The sequence below is a fragment of the Sander vitreus genome, chromosome 24, assembly GCF_031162955.1.
Source record: "Sander vitreus isolate 19-12246 chromosome 24, sanVit1, whole genome shotgun sequence".
Classification (NCBI taxonomy): domain Eukaryota; kingdom Metazoa; phylum Chordata; class Actinopteri; order Perciformes; family Percidae; genus Sander; species Sander vitreus.
Window position 1 is genome coordinate 6732843 of NC_135878.1, and position 27855 is coordinate 6760697.

The window sequence follows — 27855 nt, forward strand, 5'->3', positions numbered from 1 at the left end:
TGTCTAAATAGAGGAGTTTGATGTGCTCTATGACATAGCATTGTGTAAATATAATCAAAACAATAACGTGATTAAGATGAAGACAATCGAGCCATAGTCATGAAACCAATGGTCATTATTCACAAGACCTCTCAAAGTAGAAATACTAATCCTGACTGGAGGTGAACACGTAGAATCGATGAGATTTTGACAGGAGTTTTGCGTCGGGGCTGCTGCTTTGGGAAGCTATGTGAATATATTATTTTATAAGTGGGCCAATATAGATGAATTGAACATTTCTGGTGATGTGGCTTTGGTGGTGGTGATGATGATGGTGGTGGTGGTGATGATGATGAAGAATAACGATGACAATATATAGCACAGAATTATTCCAGGCACTTTCACGACTCTTGAGACGTCTCTCCTGTTTCTGATTTATTTTCTATTATGTATCTGCAATGTTCATTAAAAGAGATACTGTTATTATTATTAATAAAACCACATTTACGGTAATGTGATTTCCCTGTGCTGTGTGTGTGTGTGATACAGTTGTTGCTGCCTGGATTATGTTAATTGGCAGCATTCTTTTTTTCTTTTCTTTTTTTTACAGTGTAGGAAGTGCAACATTAAGAGCAGTTTTCGTATACCGACTCCTACATTTCGTTACTCACAAATAGAATTTAAAAGAAACAAATGTAGGAGGTTCAAGGTCCCACGGGACAATGCTTCTTAAAGTGAATGACATTTGCTTCCAACATGGTCGCTTGCCTTCTCTACATGTCTTGTTTAAAGATTGAGTTTGAGCTGTCCCCTCGTCTCTATTCTTCTAACATCAGCACAGATAAATACTGCCTGCCCCATACACACACACACACACACACACACACACACACACACACACACATTGACCTCAGAGATTGATCAATAAACCACCCACAGCACTTTTCAAAAGCTAGGAAAGTATATGTGTGTGTGTGTGTGTGTGTGTGTGTGTGTGTGTGTGTGGTGAAAGAGCTATATTTGTTTGCAGAAAACGCCACCCGGCTCACTTTGTTTATGGAGCAATGGCATAGATTGCTGACGATGCCCCGATCCTTTTTTCCTGGCGGGGAGCCGCTGTAGCCCCAACCGCCATAACTCTGCCGTCTCCTGTAAAACCTTGAAACAACAATCAATATATCTTCTTCCAGTCAGAGACTGAATCAGCCCGGCCTCATTTTAGAATAAAATAGACTAAATCAGGAGAGTCAGTGCATTGAGAAACACTTTAAAGAAAAGAAACCTATGTCCTGGTTGTTGTTTGACCTTAGTGCACTTTTGGCTTCAATCACACAAACAGCTGGTACAGACTGACTCCCAGAGCAGGAAATGGATTTATTGTTTATTGTAAAAGATGCAGGCCACATTTTATGATCATGCAAATTGTGAATACATTTTACACTCCTAATTTTGACTCAAACAGTATTGGTCATTACCAATAAACGATACCTGATATATACTGCGGTGTGAGGACTTTAACCTGTCAACATGTTTCTAGAATACAACTAAACATGTAAAGACTCAGCTGCATGTGTCTATTGGCTATTTCAGTGGAAGTTTAGTCCAATGGAAACTACAGACAAGTTTGCTTAGTAAAACTGACACATTTAATGTCTCTAATAAACCGGATTCTTTTTCTTCCAACGTGCTTCAAGGCAAATTAACAATCCTTTACTGTGTGTCTCCTTTGCCTAGGAGGCTCTGCCCATAGTGTAGCCATTTACTTATTTTGCTGTGATCAAAGCAACGACATTAGAGAGAAAAGAAAAACCAAAGGCACAAGGGGTGGCTCTTAAAATACTGCCAGAATTAGCCTAACCATGGTCTTCTTGAATCATGAGAAGTTGTTCATACTTTGGTCACGCAATGGTATCAACTTTTGATTTCAGCCAAATTAGAAAACACCAATGTTACCGGTGAGAGTAGCTGATGTGTCCCTATATGTTCTTGAAATGTTGAACAATGTGCCTACCAGCACCTCTAAAGCTCACTGATTAACACTTTATATTTAATTTGTTTAATTCCTAATAGTAAAGTGTAAAAAGTAAAGTTGGTCTAACTACTATTTCTGGTCATTGCTCCATTATCTTTATTGTGACTATTATTGCCACTGTTCATCACACCCCCAACTGGCACCGTCAGACACCGCCTACCAAGAGCCTGGGTCTGTCTGAGGTTTATCCCTAAAAGGAAGTTTTCCTCACCACCCGAGGATTCTCCCTAAAATTTCTAATCCTAAAAGGATTCTCCCTCGCCACTGTCGCACTAAATGCTTGCTCTTGGGGGAATTACTAGAATTGTTGGGTCTTTGTAAATTATAGAGTGTGGTCTAGACCTACTCTATCTGTAAAGTGTCTTGAGATAACTCTTGTTATGATTTGATACTATAAATAAAATTGAATTGAATTAATTATCTTATTCTGTCTTATTATTTCTTGGCCAGATGCAGTGACTTTGAGTCTCCACCGGTTTTCTGGCAACCTCACAAACTGTGCACGGCCAAGAAATAGTCTAGCACATTATCCCCAGTAGAACTGCAACTTGACACTTTGGTTTGACACTTGAGTGTGTGTGTCTGTGGAAAGGGGAGTGTCTAAGCTTTGACACTTTTCCCCCAAATAAATAATTTTGACTTCATTACAGTGTCAGAGCATAATAAGCTAAGTGTGTGACATGAGGGTAAAAGTAGAGACAGTCGCTGCAGTGAGAGCAGATCAGGCTACGAGCTTACACGCACATATGTTTTGTTTCCTCCTCTGCCTACACACACACACACACACACACACACACACACACACGTATACTGGTGAAGAGTATTACTCACTCTGGCAGGTATACCATGCCCCTCCATGTCCCACAGGGCCTTGTTACTTGGAGCTCTGTGCTCTGTGTGACATTTCTTCCACTTGAAGAACCAGGCCAATTGTCTGTGCATGGATACGTGGCGGTGTGTGTGTGTGTCTTTGTGTAAGCTGAAAGCATTTGGAGAGTGGATGCAGGCAGCTGTTAACCCAGTTTCGGAGTAATTCTGAACTCACCATGGTTCAGCACGGCATAATTGCCTGTGCATGTGGTGTGTGTGGAAGATGCAAGTCATGGATCACTGATCACTTACCAAGCCCTTCAATTTACTGTTACTTCCTGCAAGAGCGGCTCCATCTTTAATTATTTATTATTTTACAATAGTATCGATGTCTGTGTGGTGAGGTTGGATATTGATTTGACTGTGGATACAGCTGGCTTATCAAATGATACTTCACTGCTGTTTTCATGTCCTAATTGAAGAATCAGAAATGCCTAGTTTTCTTTAAAAAACTGAGTCAGTGTCTGTCCTCCAATTAAAATATAAAGAGAGAAACTGGCCACCTCAGGAAATTTAAAGTGAAACGCTGTCATCTGCTGGACATACTTCACCATGCACCTCAGCTGACTCAGTCCCTTGCAAGAGAACACAATTTGAGCCATTATGGTCAAAGTATGGTGATGGGTAGATCATTTAGTCACAATAAAAATCACACACATCTTCTCTCAATTGTTCCAGTTGTAATCTTTTTGCTATCTAAATCCTATAATTGTGATGAATGGAGGTCTGTGCATTTTTCTTAATGCAGTGCCCTGCCATTAGATACACTTTTTATCATTCGGCTTTTCTAAATAGACCTAGCACAGAGTGAATATATATGACATGACATATATGCTATGTTATGCTGTAGGCTATATCAAATTATTAACAGAGCTAATTTCACTTTGTATCCACAACTAAAGTCAAACTCACCTCTCATCTTTGCATATTTGGGGATGATTTATTCTATTCTGTGACAGGGACAGTGACCACAGGATTTCTGGCTCAGCTAATGGTATGTTTTTTATATTTTACCGGTAAGGTTTGACTATTCCAAATTTGGAAATCTGCCCACTTGACAGCTTGGACTTTAAATACTTTCAGTAAGATATCCCACCATGCTATATTACCTGATAATACTTATTAGTAAACCTCTATTTTTCTGGAGGTATCACTCTTAGTGTAATGAGATGCTTAATGGTGCATTTGTTTGATTTAATGTGAAATAAAAAATAAAAAAAAATCGACAGGAAGTGGTCACGCAAGTGTTTTCGTAGAGAACCTGTTCGGATGTTTTCACAACACTTGGGCTCCGGCTCCCTTCGTTTTTATTTATTTATTATTGAGTCAAACATCTTACCAGGTAAGCACATGCACCTGAACTTGAAACGTTATTATCCTAATAACACAACATCTTCTCTGGCCTGTTACATTTACTTGAACTTGTGAAACTTTTGACATGCTGAAAGTAGCCTGTAGCGTGTTTACCACGTTAAAAGACGCGCTTCTCTAATTATGCCACGTGGAGACGTAGTGACGTAGTTTGCGTAGCCTAGTTACAGCTGTAACGGTAAATAAACTGCGGTTATATGTGCTGACTAAATCGGTTTTAACCTTCCTTTTAAGGTTCAGCTGGTTAGCAGTGGTTTAATATATTTTACAGTCACCTTACATATAATAATAGTAATATAACGTTTAAACAGTTGAAAAACATTCCGAGTTATAATATCTAAATGTAGGCAGATGTTTTTATTGTTCAATTAAGACCCACTATTAATTAGTTTAGCATAAAGGTTGTTTAATACTGCTTGTGTTTCACTGCTATAAGGCTAGGCAATTATTAACACATTCGAATAACGTTTATTTTATTGACAGGTACATATAGGCCTGATGGAAGCATTATTTAACTATAACAGTAATAATCAGACATTTTCTGGCGTCCTTTTATTGATGATGACCAATCCATTATAATACATCACATGTTAATTACATTGTGAGAACTATCATGGCAGGGAATCGTGGAGAAAATTGTGAGGGGAAAAAAACACAATTTTAAAAAAGCAGTGATTGCATTTGAGACTTAATAGGCTTTCAAAACAGTTGCACTTCAATTGTCTGCTCTTTAATCCAATCATCTGTTACAATGCGATGTATTGGTTATAGGTTAGAGAGAGTGGTGCCAGTGTAGGAAGTCCATATTTCGTGGGAAGTATTCAGCTTTACATAAGATTAGTCTGTAATCTGAGATGTTGTGTTGAAGTCCACTGGCTGTGTTGTTTGTGTATGAGATCCTGTGTTGTTTGTGTATGAGATCCTGTTTGTGTATGGGATCCTGTGTTTGTGTATGAGATCCTGCACCAAAAGGAAACTGCAGTAATCTGAGACAAGTTTAGCTGGTGTTAGATTCAGTAGCTAAGAGGGGAAAAAACTGTTAATGCAAATGCTTGGAAGCTTGCAGTGCTAATACTCAAGGCTAAGCTTAACTTTCTATTGCTGCCTAGAAAGGATGCATCCAGAGGAAAGAAAAGCCCTAAGAGAACAAGCTCTGAAGCTGTACTCAGCATTTGCTCATTGTCATAAGCAGCAAAATGGGTAACTTTTAGACTTTGAAACCTGACTTTTACCAATGCAGAAATAGTTGCCTTGAGGGAAGATTGAAGAGCTTGCAGTGAATAAGTCCTAGAAATGTCAACTGGTCATTTGACCATCTAAATGTTGTGTATTTAAGTGGAATTGTCAACATGAAATAATTAGTGTAGAAATAGCTAATTAGTTGACCGAACATTAACCAACAACAATTTTAATGTACGATTTAATTGAGAATTTGCACATGCTGTCTACAGCTTAGCCTAATTCAATCATTTCAAATTGAATCGTTTTGTGTTTTGGAATGTTGTTTGGACTTAATGGTATTTTAAAGATGCCTCTTGGAAACTGTTTTGGGTGGCTTTAATTGACGACTACATAAGCTATTAGGAAACTTTTCAATCCATCACAACAGGTTAGCTGTCACATAATGTTATATCAAAGACAGTATGGTGGTTAAGCACAGCGTATCATGTTAGAATCACATCCAGTATTAGAACTTCAAATGACATAGAACATCTTCAAGTTAGGACAAAGTGTGCATCGTGGGAGATGATTCAGCATGAAATGTTTAATTCACATTATGAACACAGCGTGTCCTGTTGCCTCAGGAGGGATAATCAGCAGTTTTATTTCATGTGGTTTAATTCAGGCTGGTATTTCCCAGGTAACATCATTTCCCAACACCAGGGAGCAGGAGGAAGAAGAGAAACAGCTCAGCGCCGGCTCCTGACAATATAAACGAAACAAAGGCATCAAGCGAATCCTCGCTGAGCGGAGATGTATTTACTGAAGCTGTCAGGACAGAGAGACGGAGCCCAAACCACCGGTGTGTATACTATGTAGCTTGTCTAGCAGCTGTTTAATTGACACCCGTAACTTTTTTTGTAGGTGTCAGATTGGTGATGGAGAAAGTGTGTATGTTTAGCTACAGTAGTATTATTATATTATTATTATTATTATTATTATTATTAAGTACTTTTGAGCAAGTCGTTTTAGAGCTGTGATAAATGATCCCTACTTGCAAAGTGTTTAAGGGAAATAGTTGACGCATGACGCAATGTTTGTTGATTATTTTCCTAAATTAATCGAATAGTAGTTTGGTCTATAAAATGTCAGGAAATGGTCGGTCAGTGTTTTCCAAAGCCCAAGATGACGTCCTCAAATCTCATTTTGTCCACAACTCACAGATATTCAGTTTACTGTCACAGAGGAGTGAAGAAACTAGAACATATTTACATTTAAGAAGCTGGAATCAGAGAATTCTGACCTTTTTTCCATAAAAAAATGACTCAAACGGATTAATCGATAATCAACATAGTTGCCGAATAGTAGTTGTCTTTGCAGTTCTAATAATGGCTGAGGTCTGTCAGTGTTTGGACATATGTATGTACGGTATATTACACTTATGTGTTTGTTGTTAAGTGATGCTCTATAGAATATAGAAGATCTGTCTATCAATCTTCATGTCCACTGTTTGCTACGAGTCCTTTTTTGTTATTTGTTATCACTGCAAATATGTCATTTCAGAGTCGTGGAACAAATACGAATCAAATGAAAGTACTAAATACCTTGACCAAATTTAGTTTTGACAGATACCAAATCGGCCAAGTAATAACCATACAAAATTAGATCCAAATTTGGCTCAGAAGTTTCAGCCGAAACCTTTTCAAATCTCTGGTAAAATATCATTCAGATGAAACTCTTCTCTGTTTTCATTGGAAATGTGTCTTGCAATACAAGACTGGGAACAAATGAATGTTTTTTATTGGTTCTATCTGCGATCTGGGACCCTATAGCGCCTCCCGGGGGCATGAGTTGGTTCAGAGTCCAGGGAGATTTTGTCTGCCAGTCTGATGCTGCGCAATACGTCACTTTCAGTGAACGCGTTCTCCACTGAGTGGCCCACCTATTTGGAACAGATTCCCATATGTTCTGTTTAAGCATGGTGATGTAGTGAGATAAATAGTCATATTTTGGTGTGTCTATCATCCGAAAGAGGTCCCCTTTTACCAGCCGTGGTTCAAGAAGGTAGAGCTGAGTGGACTGGGTCTTGAGCAGTGGAGTGGGGGCCCAGCTGCCCAGGCTCGGGGACATTACCTAGGGGGACCTGCTGATCGGACTGGTATCCTCTGGGGTCCCCAGCAACGGCTTCAGCCTGGTCCGCAAACTCCTGGAGAGGACCAACCGGAGCTACAGCTCCCCTGCTCTCTTTTGGCAAGTCGGGCCAGACTGTCGGTAAAAGTCATCTTTTCAGTCACAAGATGGACCTGAGTGTACTTTTAATTTATTTGTGTGTGGTACCGTGTTTAGACTTTCCCAAACAATTGGTAGCATTCATTGCAGTTTTACTGTTATTGGTACAACATTAAGATAACATTTTCTCTGAGCCCTGGTGCTTCCTGCCATTCTTTGGCCAATGGTTTTACCTTCCCTTTGCCATAATGTCTGTTTTTGCTGAGAAATAATCCAGCCATGAAATTTGGTGGTAAAGAATAATTATTTAACCTGTTGTAACCCTACCCAAATGTGAGGACTTTCTGTTTTTATATCATAGTAAACTGAATATATTTAGGTTGTGGACTGTAAAAAAACAAAACACAGACATTGTGACATTCATGCATTTTTCACATTTTTTCTGACATGTTACAGTGCAAATGTTTAATTGAGAAAATAATCAGCAGATTAATGGATAATGAAAGTCATTTTTAAGTTGCATTCCTAAGTTATTTAGGTGTAACATCCCTCGGGTATTGTCCCAGGGGCTGGCAGTCGATTTAAATGCTAAGGGTGGGAATCACAGAGGCCTCACGATCCGATATCATCATGATACTTATGTCACGATTCGATATTATTGCAATTTTAAACATATTGCAATATTCTGCGATATATTGCAATTTATTACCTTTTTTCCAACTTTCAAATTATGTCCCCAAAAGGAACTTTGTCAACATCTGTTTTATCTCAAAAGATCAATTTCTCTGTTGGTTCATCTCACTTCAGTTTTATTGCTGTAAAATGGGATTGTCAAGCAGACAAACTGACCAACACATATGTAATAAAAGATCGATACTTGGCGTCTGTATCGATACAGTATTGCCATGGAAAATATCGCGATACTATGCTGTATCGATTCCCCCCCTGAGGTCTGGGGGCGGTGCTAGTGGTTCCCCCCCTGGCTGCTCAGAGGGTCTTACGCCAGCTTCAAGCACATGAAGAGGCCTGGACCGTGGGTTGACTGGCCCAGGCTGGGTTACGGGCCGCTGGCTGCACGGTCCATTCTGTTGCAGTAAGTATGGCATACTGTGGAAACATCATACATTAAACCAAAAGCTTTTTCACTCAGCCATTGTTTTTGTTCATTCATGTTTAGGAAGAGGTGGATGCAGGAGCTCTCATCGTGCAGGAGGCAGTGCCAGTGCTGGTCAGTGACACAGAGGAGAGTCTGTCGGACAGAATCAGGAAGGCAAAGCACCGAGGCTTCCCCGCCGCTCTGGAGCTGGTGGCCAGCGCCTTAACTTCATTCATGCCTTCTTCATACTGTACTCACAGTATACTCATAGCATTGTATGTCATGATTTTTGTGCGTAAAAAAGTCATAGTATAGTATGTCGAAAAAAGCAATAAAAAAGCCATAGTATAGTATGTCAAAAAAGTTATTAAAACAAGCCATAGTATAGTATGTCGAGAAAATTTAAAAAAAGACATAGTAAAGTATGTTGAAAAAAGTGATAAAAAGACATAGTATAGTATTTAGTGAAAAAGAGGTTTACAATGCAAAGTGTGAACAACAAATAATAGAACGAAAACTTGAAATGTCAGCTTCAGGAATAGCTCACTGAGATCAGCTACTGACTCAACAATCTGAGGTTGAAGGATCAAATCCCACATTTGTCTTGTCTTGGAATGTGAACAATAAATACAACTTCCAACCAGCATAGAGTATCAGATCACATAGCTCAGTGTGATGGAATGCTGGTTGGGATAACACAAGGTTGTGAGTTCAATACTCATGAGGAATACACCTTATGATGAGGTCCAACATCCAGGAATACAAGGTCCTTCACCCAGGAGGCTGGGGTTTGTTCCCTGTGTGTTGTGGAAAAGTGCTTTCTAAAGCCCAACTGTCAGAGTCCATAAAGATGCTGAGGACAGTTGGGATTAGGAAAGTACTTAACCATGACATGTGGGATGTGAACCCTGTTTTGTCTTTATGACACTTAGAGAAAAAAATCATGGTTGCACTTTTTAGGACAGTTGGGGCACTTTGCTGCTCCCTGACTGCTACCAGGATTTCTCCAGCTATCTGGGCCCCAATGCTGCCCCCTGGGGCAGCATTGGGGTTGGTGGTGCCTACCTTGCCTTGCATGCTGGAGCATGCTGGATGTGAACCTGGGTCTCCTGGGTGAAGGGCTGATGCTTATTTGACTCTGCTGCCACCTCTGCCGCCACCTCCAGCAGTTACAGTATGCAGTTAAGACGAACTGTTGGGTTTAGGAAAGAAAGAAATTTTCTGTGAAATGCAGGATACTAACCCTGGTCAGTCAGGGTGATTGAACCCAAGACCTGTGTGTTCTCTAAACAGCATTCCATCATGCTGAGCTATCTGATCTGATACTTTGCACTGGTTGGAAGTTGTATTTATCCTTCACAATTCAGAGGCGAGAGGTTGAAAAACTATTGAGACAAATGTGGGATTTGATCCTTCAACCTCAGATTGTTGAGTCAGTAGCTGATCTCAGTGAGCTACTTCTGAAGCTGACATTTCAAGTTTCCATTCTATTATTGGTTGTCCTTGTAGACTAATTGATTTCATGTGACAAATAAAATGTATTCATTAATTGGTTGATCTACTAATTGATCTGTTAATTTGTTGATTAATGTATTATTTGATTGGTTATTTGTTGATTACTTAATTGATTAATTAGGAATAGCTCACTGAGATCTAGACCTACTCTGTCTTGAGATAACTCTTATGATTTGATACTATAAATAAAATTGAACTGAATTGAATTGAGATAAGTTACTGACTCAACAATCTGATATTAAAGGATTCAATCCCACTTTTGTCTCGACAGTTTTTAATTTCTCTCCCCTGTAGTTTGAACAATAAATACATCTTCCAACCAGAGCCTTTACAAGCTTTGCATATAGCTCAGCAAGCTAAGGTGAAAACTCTCATGGTTTCATCCCTCTGTGGTGCTGTCATTTTCAAAGTCTAAAACTGGAAGGAGAAAAAGCTAACTTGCATTAGCTTGACCACTACAGTGAAAATTCATAGTGAATTAAACGTGTGTGTAAAAGTTGGTTTGGGAAAATACCGCCAGTCACCTTTCGGCTGCTCATAGATGATCACTGCGACTAGTGAGTTTCTTTACTGATCTAGGATCCCCATTAGTTGTTACTGTAGTTACTATTCTTCCTGGGGTCCACACAAAACATACAACGTTTGACACAAGTAACCAATGGACACACTATACCATGACTTTTTATCACTTTTTTCAACGTACTATATTATGGCTTTTTATCACTTTTTTCGACATACTATACTATGGCTTTTTTTATACATACTATACTATGGCTTTTTTCGATATTCTATACTGTGACTTTTTTCAACATACTATATTATGGCTTTTTATGCCTTTTTTCAACTTACTATACTATGACTAGGGTTTGTGTCCCACGTGTCACAAAATGCAATAATAGTCGTCAGGTTCAAGACCTGCTTGCTGCCAGCATATGTGCAAACACTTAGAGTAGAAGAAACTAGAAACTAGAGTAAACGGGAAAAAAAGGTTTTACGTCCGCTTTTATGGCACGCCAGTGTAGAGAGTACATAATACACACTACCACTATTACTTACTTTTGTGATACATATTAATATTAGGGCTGCAACCAGGGGTGAAAGAAGGCTGGTGTGCTGCTATACTGTGGATTGGTTACTCTGCTTAGAATAGTACTTTACACATAAAGCTCTTATAAATATAATATGGTACAATAAACATACACATTCTGCCTGCATGTCTACTTTTACTTTAGATACTTCCTGTACATTTAGCAGCATATAAAACATCTTAAAAAGCAGTCAAATAACATGTTTCGATTATGCATTGACTATTATAGTTACTATTAGTTATTGTAATCTAATAATATATAAAATAACTGATGTGGGCCATTCTTCTGCATAATCAGTACTTTTACTGTTGATACTTTAAGTACACGTTGCTAAAAATACTTGCGTACTTTCAACTAACTAACATATTTCAATGCATGGCTCTTGTATTTGAGTTTCTTTACGCTGGTTTCGTTTCTTTTACTCTACAATCTGAATAATGATCCACAAGTCAGAGTAAATGGTTTGAGTGAATTATTTTATGGTTCCTGCTTCTTTTATCAGTTTGACTGCTTAAATTAATTTACATTTTTCTAAACTGTAAATAATACAAATGAACCATATAATAAATTAATAAAATGGTCTTCAATTCAAATTAAAAGTTAGTATATTCAAACTATTCATTTGTACAATCTGCCTTTATAAAAGTATTTTGTTTTGTTTGAGGAGACTGATGTGTAATCAACATACATGAAGGGGTGACGGTACGTCATCGTGACGTAGGTTGTATACAAGGAAGTGGATTGTGAGTGTGCTGGCTAACACATTCTTGCTAGCTACATAGCTTTAATTTACAGCTTTTACGCAGCATGTTAGCGGCACTTCTAGCGGTAAATCTGACTCAAGCGTTTAAACAGCAACACCGTGTAAAAGTCTACCAACAACACAGAACTCGTTACGTCACTTACTAAATGGTGAGCCAGGAGCACGTGCAGGTGGATAGCGAGTCTGGTAACTGAAGAGAACATGTCTGCAAGTTATCCCACACCAGTTTACTGGCACGCAGGAAGAGGAGACTTCCGAGAAGTTTACGAGGGAGGAGAGGACTCTTTCCTATTGGTTGACGCCCTGGAGAAAGACGCAGACAGGCTGCAGCTGATGACGTCAGGCACAGCTGACGGCGTCATCATTAGTTCACCTGAACATCACTTGTTTGTAGCAGTGGCTCAGGAGTGCTGTCAGCTTTTCTGGCATCAGTGGTTGGACCTTCAGCCATATATATATATAGCTTCCTGTAATAATGTTTCACTGCAGCCTGTCAACACATCACTGGGGAGACTTTTACATTAACATGCCAGGTATTCACATGCTTTGAGTGCAAGTTTCTGAATTGTATGGGTTGTTTTCCTTTCCTTCCTTTTTTAGGCGGAGTGTCTCCTGTCCCGCTTAAGTGGAAAAGTGGATGTCCTTCTCTTCAACCCTCCCTACGTGATCTCATCATTCAGAAGAGGTGGCGAGGCCTCTGTACAGCAACTTCTTCAGTTCAGATATGAGGAGCATTTGATCAAGGTGTGCTTTTCTTTCAGGTGGGCAGCACGGGTATAGAGGCTGCCTGGGCCGAGGGCGAGAGGTGACCAACGGGTTTCTGTCTGTGGTAGCACAGTTGCTCTCCAGCAAAGGGTTATTCTACCTCATTACTATAGCGGAGAACGATCCAGGTGAGTAAACTGATGCCTCGAAAATAATTTTCAGTGCAACATTCTGGATAACAAGTATAGTAACGTTTCCTTTTCTCACCAGAGGAGATTATCCGTGTACTGGGCAAATGTGGTTGAGGGGAGAGTCATGCTTGTCGACCAGAGCTGGAAATGAGAAGCTGTCCGTCCTGCTTTTCCATAGGAGCTAACAAACAAAGTGACATGGTCACTTAGAAATCTGATGAAAGGATTACAGGTACTGATGAGAAGAAATGTTTTCAGGATATCATTTTTGACTGATGGGACACTATTGTCTCCAAGGACAAATGTTTACTGCAGAGGAAAACTGAGAATCCTCAGAGAACCGGTGCAAAGAACTTTCTAAATAAAGCTCTGGAGAACAAATGAACTTTTCTTTGCAAGAAATTGGTGAAATGACTAAGGTGCTTCTGATGTACTGGTAAACTTGTAAGTAAATAAAACAAATTGACTTTTTTTCCCCTGTGTAAATATAGTTAAAAGTTATAGTATAAAGTGTATATTTTGACCCCAAGGAAATCACCAAAGTAAGATTTGTAGGTGTTTATGCAGCAGTTGAAAAAACAACTGTGTGCATGTAAACATACTGAATCCAACAGACAAATCTTCACACACAAGAGCAACAAGACATTATCCCCAAAGTTTAGTTTGTTATGCGCAATCTTTAAAAAGCAGTTATATGGTGTGTTAGACAATTAAATCCCTGTTGGACTTTTAAATGTGTATGTAAATTACTAGAAAATATGTCTACCCACACATACACATCAGAAAAGAATCAGAAGAAAGAAGAGGCAGTTTACTTTAAACACGTAAAAGGAAATATATTTTTTTAAATGAAATAACACAAAAAGAACATTTCATACAGAAGAACTGCTTTTGTCATTTGCAGAGGTCAATTTACACAGGACTTGAAATGAAAACACTTTACTTGAAGTGGAACAACAGCAACCACGCCACACAGTTGAAACTATTGACTTTTTTAAATATTTTTTTTTCATTATCAAGACCCTTTAACTGATGTGCCTACATACTAAGTTACTGTAGGTGGGGCAGCGTTGTGCCACTTCTGGTAAAGTATGAAGAGGTTATGTCACATACTGAGCTTCTTTTAAGAGTTAATATACACAGGCTCTTGTTAATTCACTCGTATGACGTACGCACCATTGAAACATTTACACACAAAATTTTGAGTTATTTTCTCTCCCTCAAAACAAGAATACTCCTTTATATGTTTAAAGACAACAGTTAACAGTTCCAAAATGGTGGCTCTAGGATTGGATTCATCCCACCTACATTAGGCCCTCCGCTTCCACAGACATTCCTATGAACACTTTAGTTTTAACAAGCATGGCTCACTCTTTGAGAGTGGGGAAAGAAGAAAATGGTTGTCGTGGCAGTCTGCCTAGCAGACACCAGGGGTGTGCATAGGTGTTACAGACTTCTTCCCCGAGGCTCTGAAAAGGCAGTTTATTTTTTCTCCTTTCCATTAGTTTTTTGTTTTCCAGTTCAGGAGCCATGTTTAGTGGTAGATGCAAGTGCTTTTTCATAGCTGATCGTGCCCCAAGAACGATAGTCCAGGTCCGCTGACCACTGATTAGATTTCATGTACGGGGGGGGGGACCAACCAGAGAGTAGGCAGGTAAAAAAATAAACTGTGAGGTGACGAGATGCAGAACACGTCTTCTTCATTGTCCATTTTGTGCAAACTGAGATGTAAACAAAGACCATCAGAGGTTTGGAAGAGAAGCATGGTACAATAGGCTACAACAACACACAGAAAGACAGCATAGAGGAATGCAGTGTGCTCCTTCAACAAACTGACAGGCACAGAGGGCCAGTGAAATAAATAAAGGGCTGGGGGTGGGTGAGGGAGAAAGAAACTGCCAAGTTTTCTGTGCTTCCTGCTTCACTCAAACTTGCATTTGGAGCTGAGAGAGTTACTTGTCGCCACTATAGCAGCTTCTAATGTGCTTTAAAGTTCGGCTTGTTTGTCACAGTGGCCGAGGAGATTGGAGGATGTTGGAGAGGAGGACACAGATTACCACAAGAAGTGTCTTAAAGGTCCCCACACACACACACACACACACACGCTTTATGGTCATGCTCGCTATTGCCTTACCGATATTACCACCCATCCATCAATTACAAAAGAAAAGTACAAAATATCTACCACACTGCCCCTCCACTCCCCACCCTTCGACTAGGACAGAACGTTTTTATCATTATATATATATATATATATATATATATATATATATATATATATATATATATATATATATATATATATATACACATACACACATACATACACATATATATATATACACACACACACACACATACATACACACACATACATACACACACACACACACACACACACAATAATGTGCCGTTTGAGGCTGTTGAGAAAAAAGGGTAGGGGCAGGATGAAGTCTCTGCAGTGAAGCATTAGAGTCATTTATTTCTCCATTTCCCTCTTTTTCAACAACAGTTTATCTACGGAAATATGTGGTTCTGATGAGAGAGATGTGATTCAAGGGGATTTGACTCAAGTTTAGCATCCGTGTTGGATAAGAGATGGATCGTTCAGGGTGATGAGCTAGTTGCCGTTGAGTGTATGTCAGTAGACCCAGGAGACGGGAACCCACTGAGAAGTGGTGGACACCAGGTCTACAGCCTCCTCCAGCAGTCGGATGGTGTCATCAATCTCATTGTTGATGATGGTCTGGTCAAAGTAGTGAGCGTAGGTCCCCTGCAGCATCTCTGATTCCTTCTGGAGCCGCTGAAGAGAGTCATCCTGAGGATGTGATTTAGAAACAGAGCGCAGGAGTTTAACGTCATTTGTTACATGTGAGGTGCTCCAAGGCTCCATTCGTGGTCTAGTAGTTCTGTTTTTACTTCAATTTGCGCATATTTAGAATTAGAAATAAGTGTTTTTTACATTATAGTCACATTTGCAGTGTCGAAAAAAAAAAATTAATATAAAAAGTCATAGTATACTAAAATTACAATACTGATCAGAGAACCATATGATGAAATAAATAATTCCCCCAAATCATTCAGGATACAGGGAGGACAGGAACAATGAAATAGAGAGGTCGGGTTGGGCCAGAGGAGACTGATGCATCAAAAATGAAGATGCACCACTGAGAAAACACATTAAGAGAATTATTAGAGGGATTAGAGGTTTTAGAGGAGATCAAGAGGAATACAAGTGGGTACAGCTAGACAACTACTTGAGCTACACAAACAGAGGCCAGACATGCCTTTCTACAATTTCCAAACAAGCTGAACTTACATCATTTAAGCAGTACTTACAGGCAGTTTCTTGCACCACTTTGGAATCTTGAGTGAAAATGAAAATAGGCATGCCAAAGAAAATACAAACATGCTTAAAGCATACAGGGCGTGTGCAGTGAAGGAAACATTAAGCAAAGCAAAAAGGATGACAGAAACGGAAATTAAGGCGTTTATTTTTCACACAGAGACATTGCATCTTTGTTTACTAACAGTGCACGCTTGGAAAGTGTTCTTATTAAATATTAAGATGAAATGCCTCTGAATTCAGACTACAATGCCAGAGTGACTGTAGTTGGACTGACATTGGAGTGAATGAAAGTTAGTGAATATGTGCAAATACAACTAGCATGAGTGGGAGAGGAAGCAAGAAAGTATGAGTAAATATGACTGTACCTCGGTCATGCCTGGGGTGACAGTGGGAGCTGCGATGAAGACAACATAGGGAGCGAAATCAGCTGTCCTGAGGATCTTTAGTGCCTGATATATATGAGAGAGAGAGAGAGAGACATTTGTATTGTTACTCTAGTACTTCCACCCAAACTGTAAACAAATGTTTTAAGATCGGTAAAACTACAGTAAAAATGGAGCAATTCAACAAGAGGTAACTTGAGGCCACTTTGGCTAAAATAGATGTAACAAAACTGTAGATGTGCATTTATTCCCACGTAATGTAAAGTATAAACAAACAAAAAAATGGTAATGATTCAATAATAATGGTATTCAACATTAGTGCAATTAATAAAACCAGCACCAAAATGTTCCATAATGACATAACTCAGACAGAACAGAACTGTTGCATATCCATAAAGCCGGTAAAACCGCTACCCTTGGCGACGAGCACTTAACGAAATTGCCGCAGAAGTTATTTCCACTTTGACCTCGTCGGCGCTGAACTTTCAAGGCTCAACCAATTCCAGAAGCAATGATGACGTATACCTGCACAGCGCTTTGCCTCTCTGCTCTGCCCCCTACCTCGCGGTTTTACCGCAGATCATGTGTAGACAGATTAATGCTGCAGTGCTTGCATGATATTTGGCACCTGGTACATGACAGAAAGCGAAAAAGCCATTTTTATTACGACTGTAGAACAGGCATAAGTAATGGATTTTAAAACTTTATTTGCAGTTGAATCTTGATCTTTATGACATTTTCTCCTCCTTTTTCTCGAGGGTCCTTGTGTGGTCTAAGGCATACCCGACCCAAGCCCAACGGGTCCCGATGGGTCCTGACGGTACCAGACGGGCCGGGTTCGGACAGATATTTAGAAATTATGGTCAGGTTCGGGTCGGGCTCGGTCACATCAGCATGATAGCATAAGGCATTGAACATTGAACATTTAAAACAGCTTATTATGTATGGGTCCGTTTCACTTGACGCAAAGGTTCGTTTTTGTGATTAAAATAAATTTAAAATATTAACCTGACATCCGTCTTTCTGCATATCAGGCAGGCTACATGCCGCAGCGCATTAAGCGCTCAGAGCGTAACGATGGAAGACGTTAAAAAGAAGTTGGCCTCAGGAGATTTTAAAACCACTGAAAATGAAGGAAAGTCTACTGTGTGGAAGTATTTCTACATAGTTGTCAAGGCCAATAGCGATGAACCTGTTGGTTATGTTCAATGTAGGGGTTGTGGAGTTGTCATGAAATATGACAGCAAGAGGACTGGGAATTCCTCCATGCAGCGTCATGTGGATAACGTTTGTAAGTCACCTGGGCTACAGCAGCAGAGCATCACTGCCTTTGCTAGTAGTACCTCAAGAAAAATCCCTCAGCAGGCCAAACAAAAACTGACTGAAAAATGCGTGGAGTACTGCTGTAAAGACATAAGGCCATTTCATTCCATTGAAGGAGGGGGTTTCATTAAGTTGGCCCAGGAGCTTATTAACGTTGGAGCTACATATGGTTCAGTGGCAGCGCAGGAGGTACTGCCTGACCCCTCCACTGTGTCAAAACAGAGCCGTGTGCTGGCAACAGAGAAACGCACAAAGCTGGTTGAGCAGCTAAATGACATTATGACTGAGATGAATTCGATCGGAATGACAACGGATATGTGGACGGAGGACTACCACAAATTAAGCTACATGACCATCACTTGCCATTTTGTGACACAAGCATTTAAAATAAGCACCGTATTGACAACAGCCACATTCCCACTGGAAGAGGCTAAGACAGGGGAGAATATTAGGAGAGAGATCAGACTTCTAACAGAGTATGGCCTGGATATGAGTCTGCTGAATAAAGTGGTGTGGTTGACAGACCAAGGCTCAAACATCATCCGTGCCCTCAGATCATATCGAAGACTTGACTGCCAAGATCACCTTTACAATACGGTGATGCGACACGCCCTGGACCCCACACAACTGGCCCAAGATGCTCCGACTGTTGCAGAGACTCTGCAAGCTACCAAGGCGCTAGTCAAATATGTCAAAAAGACGGGCATGAATGGCGTGAATGTTTGGGATTTTGTTCTGTTAGCTTGGGCCATTTTTGGTAGGCCTATGTTATTTCAATTATATTGCCTCTTGTGCGCGCCTGTATGTGTTAACGTGCGCTTGTTGCCCCGTGTGTGCGCTCACTGCGCTGATGTGCTCATCTGTTGACATTTCTGAGTGCCTTACAGTTGCTAAATAAAAGCGGGCTTTCCATACATACGAACATATGTACATGTGTCTGTGTCATTAGTATGAGAAAAAAAATGAGATTTTAACTGTGTCGGGCTCGGACACAAATTTCTTAATGCCTGTCGGGTTCGGGCCGGGTTTGGTCACAGCTCTGTTTGGCTCGGACAGAAAAATTCGGCCCGATCCAGGCTCTAGTGTGGTCGTAGCCTTTACAATGGCATTGGTGATGGCATTGAACTCCGGCATCAGCCGTTTGGTGGTGCCAAAACGTGACTAGGCCCAAACTAGTCAGATTGCTGTTATACCTTTTATGGAGAAGAGGTGATTCCAGAACTTAAAAAAAAACAAACACACAACACCTTTGTTACCTGTGGTTCGACATCCAGGATAGAAATCATGCCCTGTGCATGGATCTGCCTGATAGTCTCCAGCCTGGTTCCATACATGGCATCCTCATGGCTGCCATACTCCAGGTAGTCGTTGTTGCTGATGTCCTGCATCATCTGGTCATGAGACACAAAGTAGTAGTTCTTTCCGTTCTCCTCGTCCTTCTTAGGAGGCCGAGTTGTGTCTGAGCAGAGAGACGGATGGAGGAGGGATAGAGATAAAAATCATAAAGGGTTTTTCCTGCACAGAGAAAGTTTTGGCGCCCCTCAAAGAGGTTTGAGCAGCGCCAAAAGGAAAATCACGGGCGCCAAAGCGACTTTCAGCAGCCAGCCTCCCTCTCATTAACAGCCACTATATTTTATGCATGCGGCTGGCGCTGATTTGACTGGATCTGAACGCTCCACTGTGAAGCTAGCGCTAATGGGATCTCCATTTGCAGAGTCAGGCTGTACCGGACTCTCCAGGTGATCATGCCGCCCTGGGGGCCCAGCGGCGCAGCGAGAAACTGCAGCTGACTGCCGTGGAGCTGGCAGCCTTCTGCTGGAGCTCCGACTGCTGTCTGTCCGCGTGGTAGGCTGCGCTGCCATCTGATGACATCAGTATTGAATTGAGACAGTTTCATAACCATTAAAAACATTAAATAGTAATCTAATTCTGTGTTTTGGTACAGTTAATTCTAACACCTAATGCGAGCGGTATGGGAGTAGGCTACGGATGAAAACCACAGTTTTGACAGCTTTATCAGCATTGAGAGGCGGCGGTGTCCCGCTGCAGAGAGACTCTGCTGAGCCCGTCACGAAACAGCAGCAGTTTAGTTAAACTGTATTTCACGCTATGATGGTTAAACTTTGCAATTAATCTGCGATTCACATGCATGCCGAGACAGTAGGGCGTACGTTACACTACTGTATATCCAACATCACTGACAATGTATTAATCAATAGAATGTAGGCTCAAAATAGAAAACATTACACTATTGCATTATTGTACAAATTAGCTACAACAGTAATTGCAGTTACCTTTTGTAAGCCACTCCTACATTTTTCAACTTAGGAGCAAAACGTGCTCCGAAAAAAGCCCTGTTCATATTAATTAAACAAACTGGACTTTGGGGTCAGGTGTAGTCAGATCCGGGCCCATGGTCCTGGATTCAAACGCCCCTTTACTGCATTTTATTTTTAGATTTTGAATTGTTACCTGCCAACAGAATATTGTGTTTTCCTTGACATAAATATAGACATTTTCACCATAAATTGGTGCCTAAAAATGTAATTTCCTGTGGGCCAACCCCCACACCCCCCACTTAATATGTGTCCCCCCAAAGGCACATTCTGAGCCAGGAAAAACCCTGTCATAGTACATAAAATTGGGTCTGCAGCAGGGGCAGGGTATTTAAGACTTGTTGCTTTTGTTTCCTGTCCACATCTGACAATAATGCAAGTCTGACCACAACAGGAGCTTCAAACCACAAATCAGTAGCTGATTTGGAGGCGTTTAGATGCGTCAGTTCATGCATGTCGTGTGATGAGATGAGATGTTTTTATACATACAGCATGTAACCACCTCAAGCGGTTTTGTTAACTTGTGTAGTTGCTATGTTAGAGTGTGTCTCTCCTTACGAGGGATGGGGTAGGCGAAGCGGTCAGGGTGTTTGGTAATCAGTGTGTTCTTGATGTGCCTTCTACCAACTCCATGCGCACCTGAATAAAAGGAGACAGCAGAGAACTGAATTAATGTAACAGGCTGGTCAACCCAGTAATAGACACTTCTATACTATGACTTAGTTGACATTTGTTATGACTTTTAATTACTTTTTTTAATGGCATACTATACATTTTTTGATGACATTTTTTATGACATACTATGATTTTTTTTTAAAAACATTTTTATGGCATACTATATTACGAATGTTTTATGACATTTATTTTGACATCTTTTATAACATACTATACTATGATTTTTGATATGACATTTTCATGGCATACTATAAAGATATTTTCCTCGATCTCTCTCTATCTTGAGATAAATAAAAGGATATCTGTCACTCCTGTCGTACCTACACAAATAAAATGTTTACTTACCAAGCAAGACCAGTGTTTTCCTTTTGAATGATGGCACTTTGACCACTTCCTCATAGGTCACCAGATCTAGTTGGTCAAACACTGCAGAACAGAGAAGAAACAGTATCAACTGTAAAGGGCTAACATGGTTGACGTGTTATACAAAAATAAACAGATTATGACTCTAGGGGAATGAGGAGCAAGTGGTTAATATACAGGTGCTGGTCATATAATTAGAATATCATGAAAAAGTTGATTTATTTCAGTAATTCAATAAAGTGTTTTCTTTTACTTTTGATGATTAGAACTGACAACTAATGAAAACCCCAAATTCAGTATCTCAGAAAATTAGAATATTGTGAAAAGGTTCAATATTGAAGACACCTGGTGCCACATTCTAATCAGCTAATGAACTCAAAACACCTGCAAAGGCCTTTAAATGGTCTCTCAGTCTAGTTCTGTAGGCTACACAATCATGGTGAAGACTGCTGACTTGACAGCTGTCCAGAAGACGACCATTGACACCTTGCACAAGGAGGGCAAGACACAAAAGGTCATTGCTAAAGAGGCTGGCTGTTCACAGAGCTCTGTGTCCAAGCACATTAATAGAGAGGCAAAGGGAAGGAAAAGATGTGGTAGAAAAAAGTACACAAGCAATAGGGATAACTGCACCCTGGAGAGGATGGTGAAACAAAACCCATTAAAAAATGTGGGGGAGATTCACAAAGAGTGGACTGCAGCTGGAGTCAGTGCTTCAAGAACCACCACGCACATATGTAAGACATGGGTTTCAGTTGTCGCATTCCTTCTGTCAAGCCACTCCTGAACAAGACACGGCGTCAGAAGCGTCTCGCCTGGGCTAAAGACAAAAAGGACTGGACTGCTGCTGAGTGGTCCAAAGTTATGTTGTCTGATGAAAGTAAATGTTGCATTTCCTTTGGAAATCAAGGTCCCAGAGTCTGGAGGAAGAGAGGAGAGGCACAGAATCCACGTTGCTTGAAGTCCAGTGTAAAGTTTCCACAGTCAGTGATGGTTTGGGGTGCCATGTCATCTGCTGGTGTTGATCCACTGTGTTTTCTGAGGTCCAGGGTCAACGCAGCCGTCTACCAGGAAGTTTTAGAGCACTTCATGCTTCCTGCTGCTGACCAACTTTATGGAGATGCAGATTTCATTTTCCAACAGGACTTGGTACCTGCACACAGTGCCAAAGCTACCAGTACCTGGTTTAAGGACCATGGTATCCCTGTTCTTAATTGACCAGCAAACTCGCCTGACCTTAACCCTATAGAAAATCTATGGGGTATTGTGAAGAGGAAGATGCGATACGCCAGCCCCAACAATGCAGAAGAGCTGAAGGCCACTATCAGAGCAACCTGGGCTCTCATAACACCTGAGCAGTGCCACAGGCTGATCGACTCCATGCCACGCCGCACTGCTGCAGTAATTCAGGCCCCAAGGAGCCCCAACTAAGTATTGAGTGCTGTACATGCTCATACTTTTCATGTTCATACTTTTCAGTTGGCCAACATTTCTAAAAAAATTTTGTATTGGTCTTAAGTAATATTCTAATTTTCTGAGATACTGAATTTGGGGTTTTCATTAGTTGTCAGTTCTAAATCATCAAAAGTAAAAGAAATAAACACTTGAAACATATCACCATGTGTGGAATGAATGTATACATTATACAAGTTTCACTTTTTGAATGGAATTACTGAAATAAATCAACTTTTTCATGATATTCTAATTATATGACCAGCACCTATACACTCAGTCAGCAGTATTTTAGAGAACACAGTCTTATACAACAGTCGTGCAATACATCCTACTTCATGAAGGTTATAATGTTGATTCAACTTATTGGTTATAATGGAGGCTGTAGTTTGGGTAGGTGTTTTCCACTAATTGATATAAAAAGTGTGGACAGAATATTAGAAACACCACTCAGTATAACAGAATACAATTCAACAGCACCACAAGCAAACACTAAAATGACCATTAAGTTGAATAAACACCTCTAAAAACAGTTGGAACAAAAACTAGACTCAACTGTTTATGAAATCTCTTCTTGAAGCCCACCTCTTCTCCCTGGCCTTTGACACCTGACATCATCATTATTATTATTATTATTATTATTATTATTATTATTATTATTATTATTATTACTACTTGATTTTGCTGTTTTAATTGTATGGCTGTTATTATTTTTTCTCATGTTTTATGTGTATTGTATGTATTTTATGTCTTTTATGTATTCTTCTTTACAGCACTTGGTCTACTTTGGTTGTTTTAAAGTGATATACAAATAAAGGATTGATTGATTGATTGATTGACAACATGAAGGTAGAATTCACTGCAGGGCGGTATCAGACTGCATTAGTTTAAACTGGATGTACCTCATAAACTGGCAACTGAGTGTACATACTTCATAACAATGTGAATACAAACATCTAAAAAAAATAAATGCAAACCTGATAGCGAATCATAGGGGTCACAAGCAATACTAATGAGACTAACATTAATTTCGATGTTTTGTCCCTGTGGCTTAAATCAAGCATGGAATCAGTTGGGTTATTCAAATTATGCCATAATGTGCATCAAATAGACCTGATGAAGATCAAATACCTTGAGAAAGCATTAAAACTTGCTTATTTACATTAACCTTGGTCAGATAAAAAAGCATAACCAAGCTGAGCAATTCTAAGCTGACAAGCATCTCATCAATTTGAATTACATTGCTAATAACAAACCAAACAAAGCAGCCTTCAATCAAAAGTCAAGGAGACATTAGGAGGAGGACGGGGTACAAAAGCAGACAGAAGAGGAAGAAAAACACAGAAGCTGGACGCCAGCTGTCTGGAGTTACTTACATGCAGCCATGTCATTGGGTAAGAGACAGCATGAAATATGGACAAAGGGTGGGAGCGGAAGGGTTAATAGAAAGACACCGAAAACAAGACAAATTGAACAAAAAACACCCTAACAAAACTTGAAAACATCAAAAGCTGTTAATTGCAACACCGTTAGTTACTGAAAAATGATGCAAATCGAGACAGCAGTGGGAGAGGTCTGTCAGAGGGAAAATGCAACAGGCGTGCAGCAGTTACACGTACTGAACAAAGGTGCAACAATGTGATTATTTACCCCACATGCCCTTTAAACAAGGCCCTTCAATCAAAACATCTGATTTTTTTAATGGCATGAAACTAGAATCACTAGTAAGTGAGATTGTGCTCCAAATTGAATTATGGGTTGCATGACACATAGGCTATCTAGTAAGGCCCTGGCAAACATTCCAAAGCACTACCTTTGGGTAGTACTGCAACTCTTAAGTGTAATTTGAGAGTGGAATTCTTACACTTTTACTGCACAACCAGATCTAAGAAATGACATGCTTGTAGTGGGTTAGCTTAGCTCTGTTGCACCATTTGTATGCTAAGGTGTTTGTTGGCTTACCTGCATTGTGCTTGGCCAGGTACTTGTCTTTGTACTGTTTCTTCTTCTTGCCAAACCAGGTACAACTGGCCTGCTGTTCCTGTTTGGTCTTCTCCATCGCTATACACGCCACGCGCCTGAAAAAAACACATGTACTGTTAATTAAATGGCCTTGTCTGTGATTCACTATGTATATGTGGCTTTACATTATACATACACAGACAGGAAGTGAATCATTTGTTTGCATAAATAGCCAGAAAAGAAAAATAAACACACAGATACAAGGACCAGCATTGTAGAAGCTATTCCTGAACTCCTGCTGCATATTGGTAACACATCTGTCACATCTAAAAAAAAAGTAACAGATTCAAATCCTGGCAGGAGTGGCTGGCTTTACAATGCTTTCTAGGACAAGGTTATGACGTGTTGTAAAGAGTAGCCAGTCGTAACCGCAGCCAGAACTTCCAAGCCACAAACTTGTATTTTGCTGATTTTAGTAATAAATCAAGTGAGAAGTAGGGTCATTTTCTCATAGACTTCTATATAGTCAGACCTCTTTTTGGAGGCAGCAGAGTCCAGCCTCCTGCTGGAAATTAGATAGAATGTAGATTTAAGGGACTTCATTGGCTTCACTTTTCAGGCTCAGAAGTTGCCGATTAATCGTAATTTATAGACTTCCAAACTATCCTAAGTTGCCAGGTTATTAGGTACACCTGGCTAATGCTGTCTAATACAGTCCTGCAATAAATCCTACTTTCCTGAAAGTTATAATGTTCAGCTATGTTTTTGTGGAAACTGTAGAGAGATGGGGATTCAACTATATGGTTATTTTAGAGGCTGTAGTCTGGTGCTCATGAACTGTATTGTGTTGAACAGAGATGTTTTTTATACTTTTGTGTGGACCTCATATGCCTCTCTATATAACACAACAATTCAAAAAATAAAATACCAAACATTACAACCTTCATGAGGGTAGGACCTATTGCAAGACTGTTGTATTAGACTGCATTAGCTTTAGTTAGGTGTACCTAACATTGAATGTGAACACCCAGAAATACAGAACAGACAAAAAGTTTTGTTGTTTGTCAGGTGTTCTACTCACCACTCCTGTAGCTCAGGTGAGGGAATAAGGCCTGCTGTGCCGTTCTTGGTGTTCTCCAGCTTTCCTTGCCACCAGTTGTGGTCATCCTTGGAGATGATCTGAATGATGTCACCCACCCGGAAGCGAACGCCTGCCTCTTTACATGGGATGAGGTCGTCTTTTGCCGGGTCATACTCAAACTGAGCACGAACATAAATCTGTATGGGCAGGACAGTGATACAAAAGAATTGTTAGGTGCTGATGCAGTGGCAAAGTATAGCCTTGCGATCATAGGAAAGAATGGAAAAGAATATGATTGGCCAAGCTGCCCACAAAAAAGGAGACTGGCTGCAAAATTGTTAAGAAGTTAGAAATGCTGTGCAGATGCTAGTCATTAAAAGATAAAAAGACAGCAGAGGGAAAAGTGTGTGAGCCAAAGCAGGAAAGGGCACAGACATTTACATAAATTAAAAGCAAGACCAAAATGTTTAAACAGCGTACACATCCTTTTTAGCAACTGCTTATGCACATAGATCCACATTTCTTGTTGCCTTTTATGTCCACTAACGAACCAAATATAAACACTAAGCCTTGATAGCTAGCATGGGATCTAGACACCACTATGATGAGAAACCGAACTTTGCGATGGGGGTGGGAAGAGTTGGGATCTACTTCTACGAAGGGTCCACTTAGAGACATCTTACCTTGATGGACAATTTGTCCTTGATAGCAGGTCTGGAGATCTATGGGGTGGAGAGCATCACACACACACTTACACATATATCATGCAGTAGAAAACGCTGGGGGGGAAGGGGGGGCATTAACAAAAGAGGTGTGATGAGGGACCCACAATTGAATGCGGAATTGAATTGAATACTACAATGTTTGTACCGCATTTTATTTATGTGTGTGTGTGTGTGATCTCAGAGCATAATGAAAACACCATGAAACAGACACAAATGGCAGAAAACAAATGAGAAATGCATTTAAGAGCAAATGACCAAGACATCAGGGTTCCTAACATTTTGCATCTCAAATTGTGTTACTTATTACAGACGTTTCATTTCTTCTCAATACAATGTAGCAAGGAAATATGTCAACGAGGCCAAATTACACTACAATATTATTAACTATAATATTATGCTGCAGGAAATTATCCACTTTTTATCAAACATCTGCTCAACTGTGTAGGAATCCTTTCCAATGTTTAAGGGAGGACAAAGCAGAGTAGATTTAAGGCCTGACATTGGAGAGCAAAACCTGATGTAAACAAAATAGATGTAATGAGAATGGAAGAACGCATGAGTGCTTATAAGTGCATACATGCAGATTTGGACTTGTTGGGATGAGTGTTAGTTTGTCATATCAGTAGCATGTTTTAAAGCAAAGGGAGAAGCACACAATTGAATGAAAGGAGAGCAGTCATGGTTTAAAGAGTAAGTAAATGTCACCTGACGGCCTTTGGGCTGGATCGTCGCTGGCAGGTCCTAGTTGGGATGACAGACGTTTTTGTGTAAGTACTGGACTTCATTACGCACTAACTAGGGCAAAAACCGTTAAAGATGGTTGTGTGATGACATTGTATGCTTTTGATATGGATTTGATTTTGATAGTTACCAGTTAGTAGGAAACAACATTTGACACTGATCCTGGTCCAGATTTAATTCCAAGATGTAGTGATTTTATGGTACAGTATGAACCTTAACCCCTAACAAACTAGCTTACCCATTTTTTTTTCTTTTTACTAGCCTGCTGTTATTTCTGTGAAAGTGTGTGAGGGTGAAAAGAAGAAGCCGAACCATACCAAGATGGAGCTGGTGACACTAGCGTGACCATTTGCAGGTGACTGTCGGGATACATCTGGTGACTCTTTCTGCAACAGAAAACACTAGATGAATATTTCTTTTCTCCATTGAATATGCAAAAATGTATGCAAGTGTGTGATTCCGTAC

At 40.1% G+C, this 27855-nt stretch overlaps 1 protein-coding gene and 3 long non-coding RNA genes across 11 annotated transcripts in view; 2 read left to right on the forward strand and 2 right to left on the reverse strand.

Annotated features, from left to right (window-relative positions):
• Positions 1–4093: 4093 nt before the first annotated feature.
• Positions 4094–8371, forward strand: LOC144512791 (uncharacterized). Its single transcript, XR_013501041.1, has 3 exons — positions 4094–4223; positions 6114–6275; positions 7446–8371. It is a non-coding gene; the product is annotated as an uncharacterized LOC144512791 (long non-coding RNA).
• LOC144512789 (uncharacterized) lies at positions 4656–12339 on the reverse strand. The gene is made up of 3 exons (XR_013501039.1): positions 12248–12339; positions 9804–9930; positions 4656–6175 (listed from the first exon to the last, which is right to left on the reverse strand). It is a non-coding gene; the product is annotated as an uncharacterized LOC144512789 (long non-coding RNA).
• Positions 12340–12520: 181 nt separating this feature from the next.
• Positions 12521–14528, forward strand: LOC144512790 (uncharacterized). Its single transcript, XR_013501040.1, has 3 exons — positions 12521–12637; positions 12866–12997; positions 13080–14528. It is a non-coding gene; the product is annotated as an uncharacterized LOC144512790 (long non-coding RNA).
• Positions 14529–15395: 867 nt separating this feature from the next.
• The window catches only part of LOC144512569 (peripheral plasma membrane protein CASK-like), a 49615-nt gene continuing 37155 nt past the window's right edge, over positions 15396–27855 (reverse strand). For 2 of the 8 annotated variants that reach the window (XM_078243352.1, XM_078243351.1), the window contains exons 18-28: positions 27708–27776; positions 27355–27390; positions 26608–26646; positions 25925–26121; positions 24844–24959; positions 21412–21492; positions 20950–21030; positions 19312–19514; positions 16715–16798; positions 16340–16366; positions 15396–15818 (exon numbers count right to left, since the gene is read on the reverse strand). In XM_078243352.1, the coding sequence (XP_078099478.1) occupies positions 15642–15818; positions 16340–16366; positions 16715–16798; positions 19312–19514; positions 20950–21030; positions 21412–21492; positions 24844–24959; positions 25925–26121; positions 26608–26646; positions 27355–27390; positions 27708–27776 (1110 nt within the window). In that variant the 3' untranslated portion in view covers positions 15396–15641. Of the gene's footprint in view, positions 15819–16339; positions 16413–16714; positions 16799–19311; positions 19515–20949; positions 21031–21411; positions 21493–24843; positions 24960–25924; positions 26122–26607; positions 26647–27354; positions 27391–27707; positions 27777–27855 lie in introns of all 8 variants that reach the window. The other 6 variants (XM_078243353.1, XM_078243355.1, XM_078243356.1 and 3 more) reach the window with 4 other exon arrangements.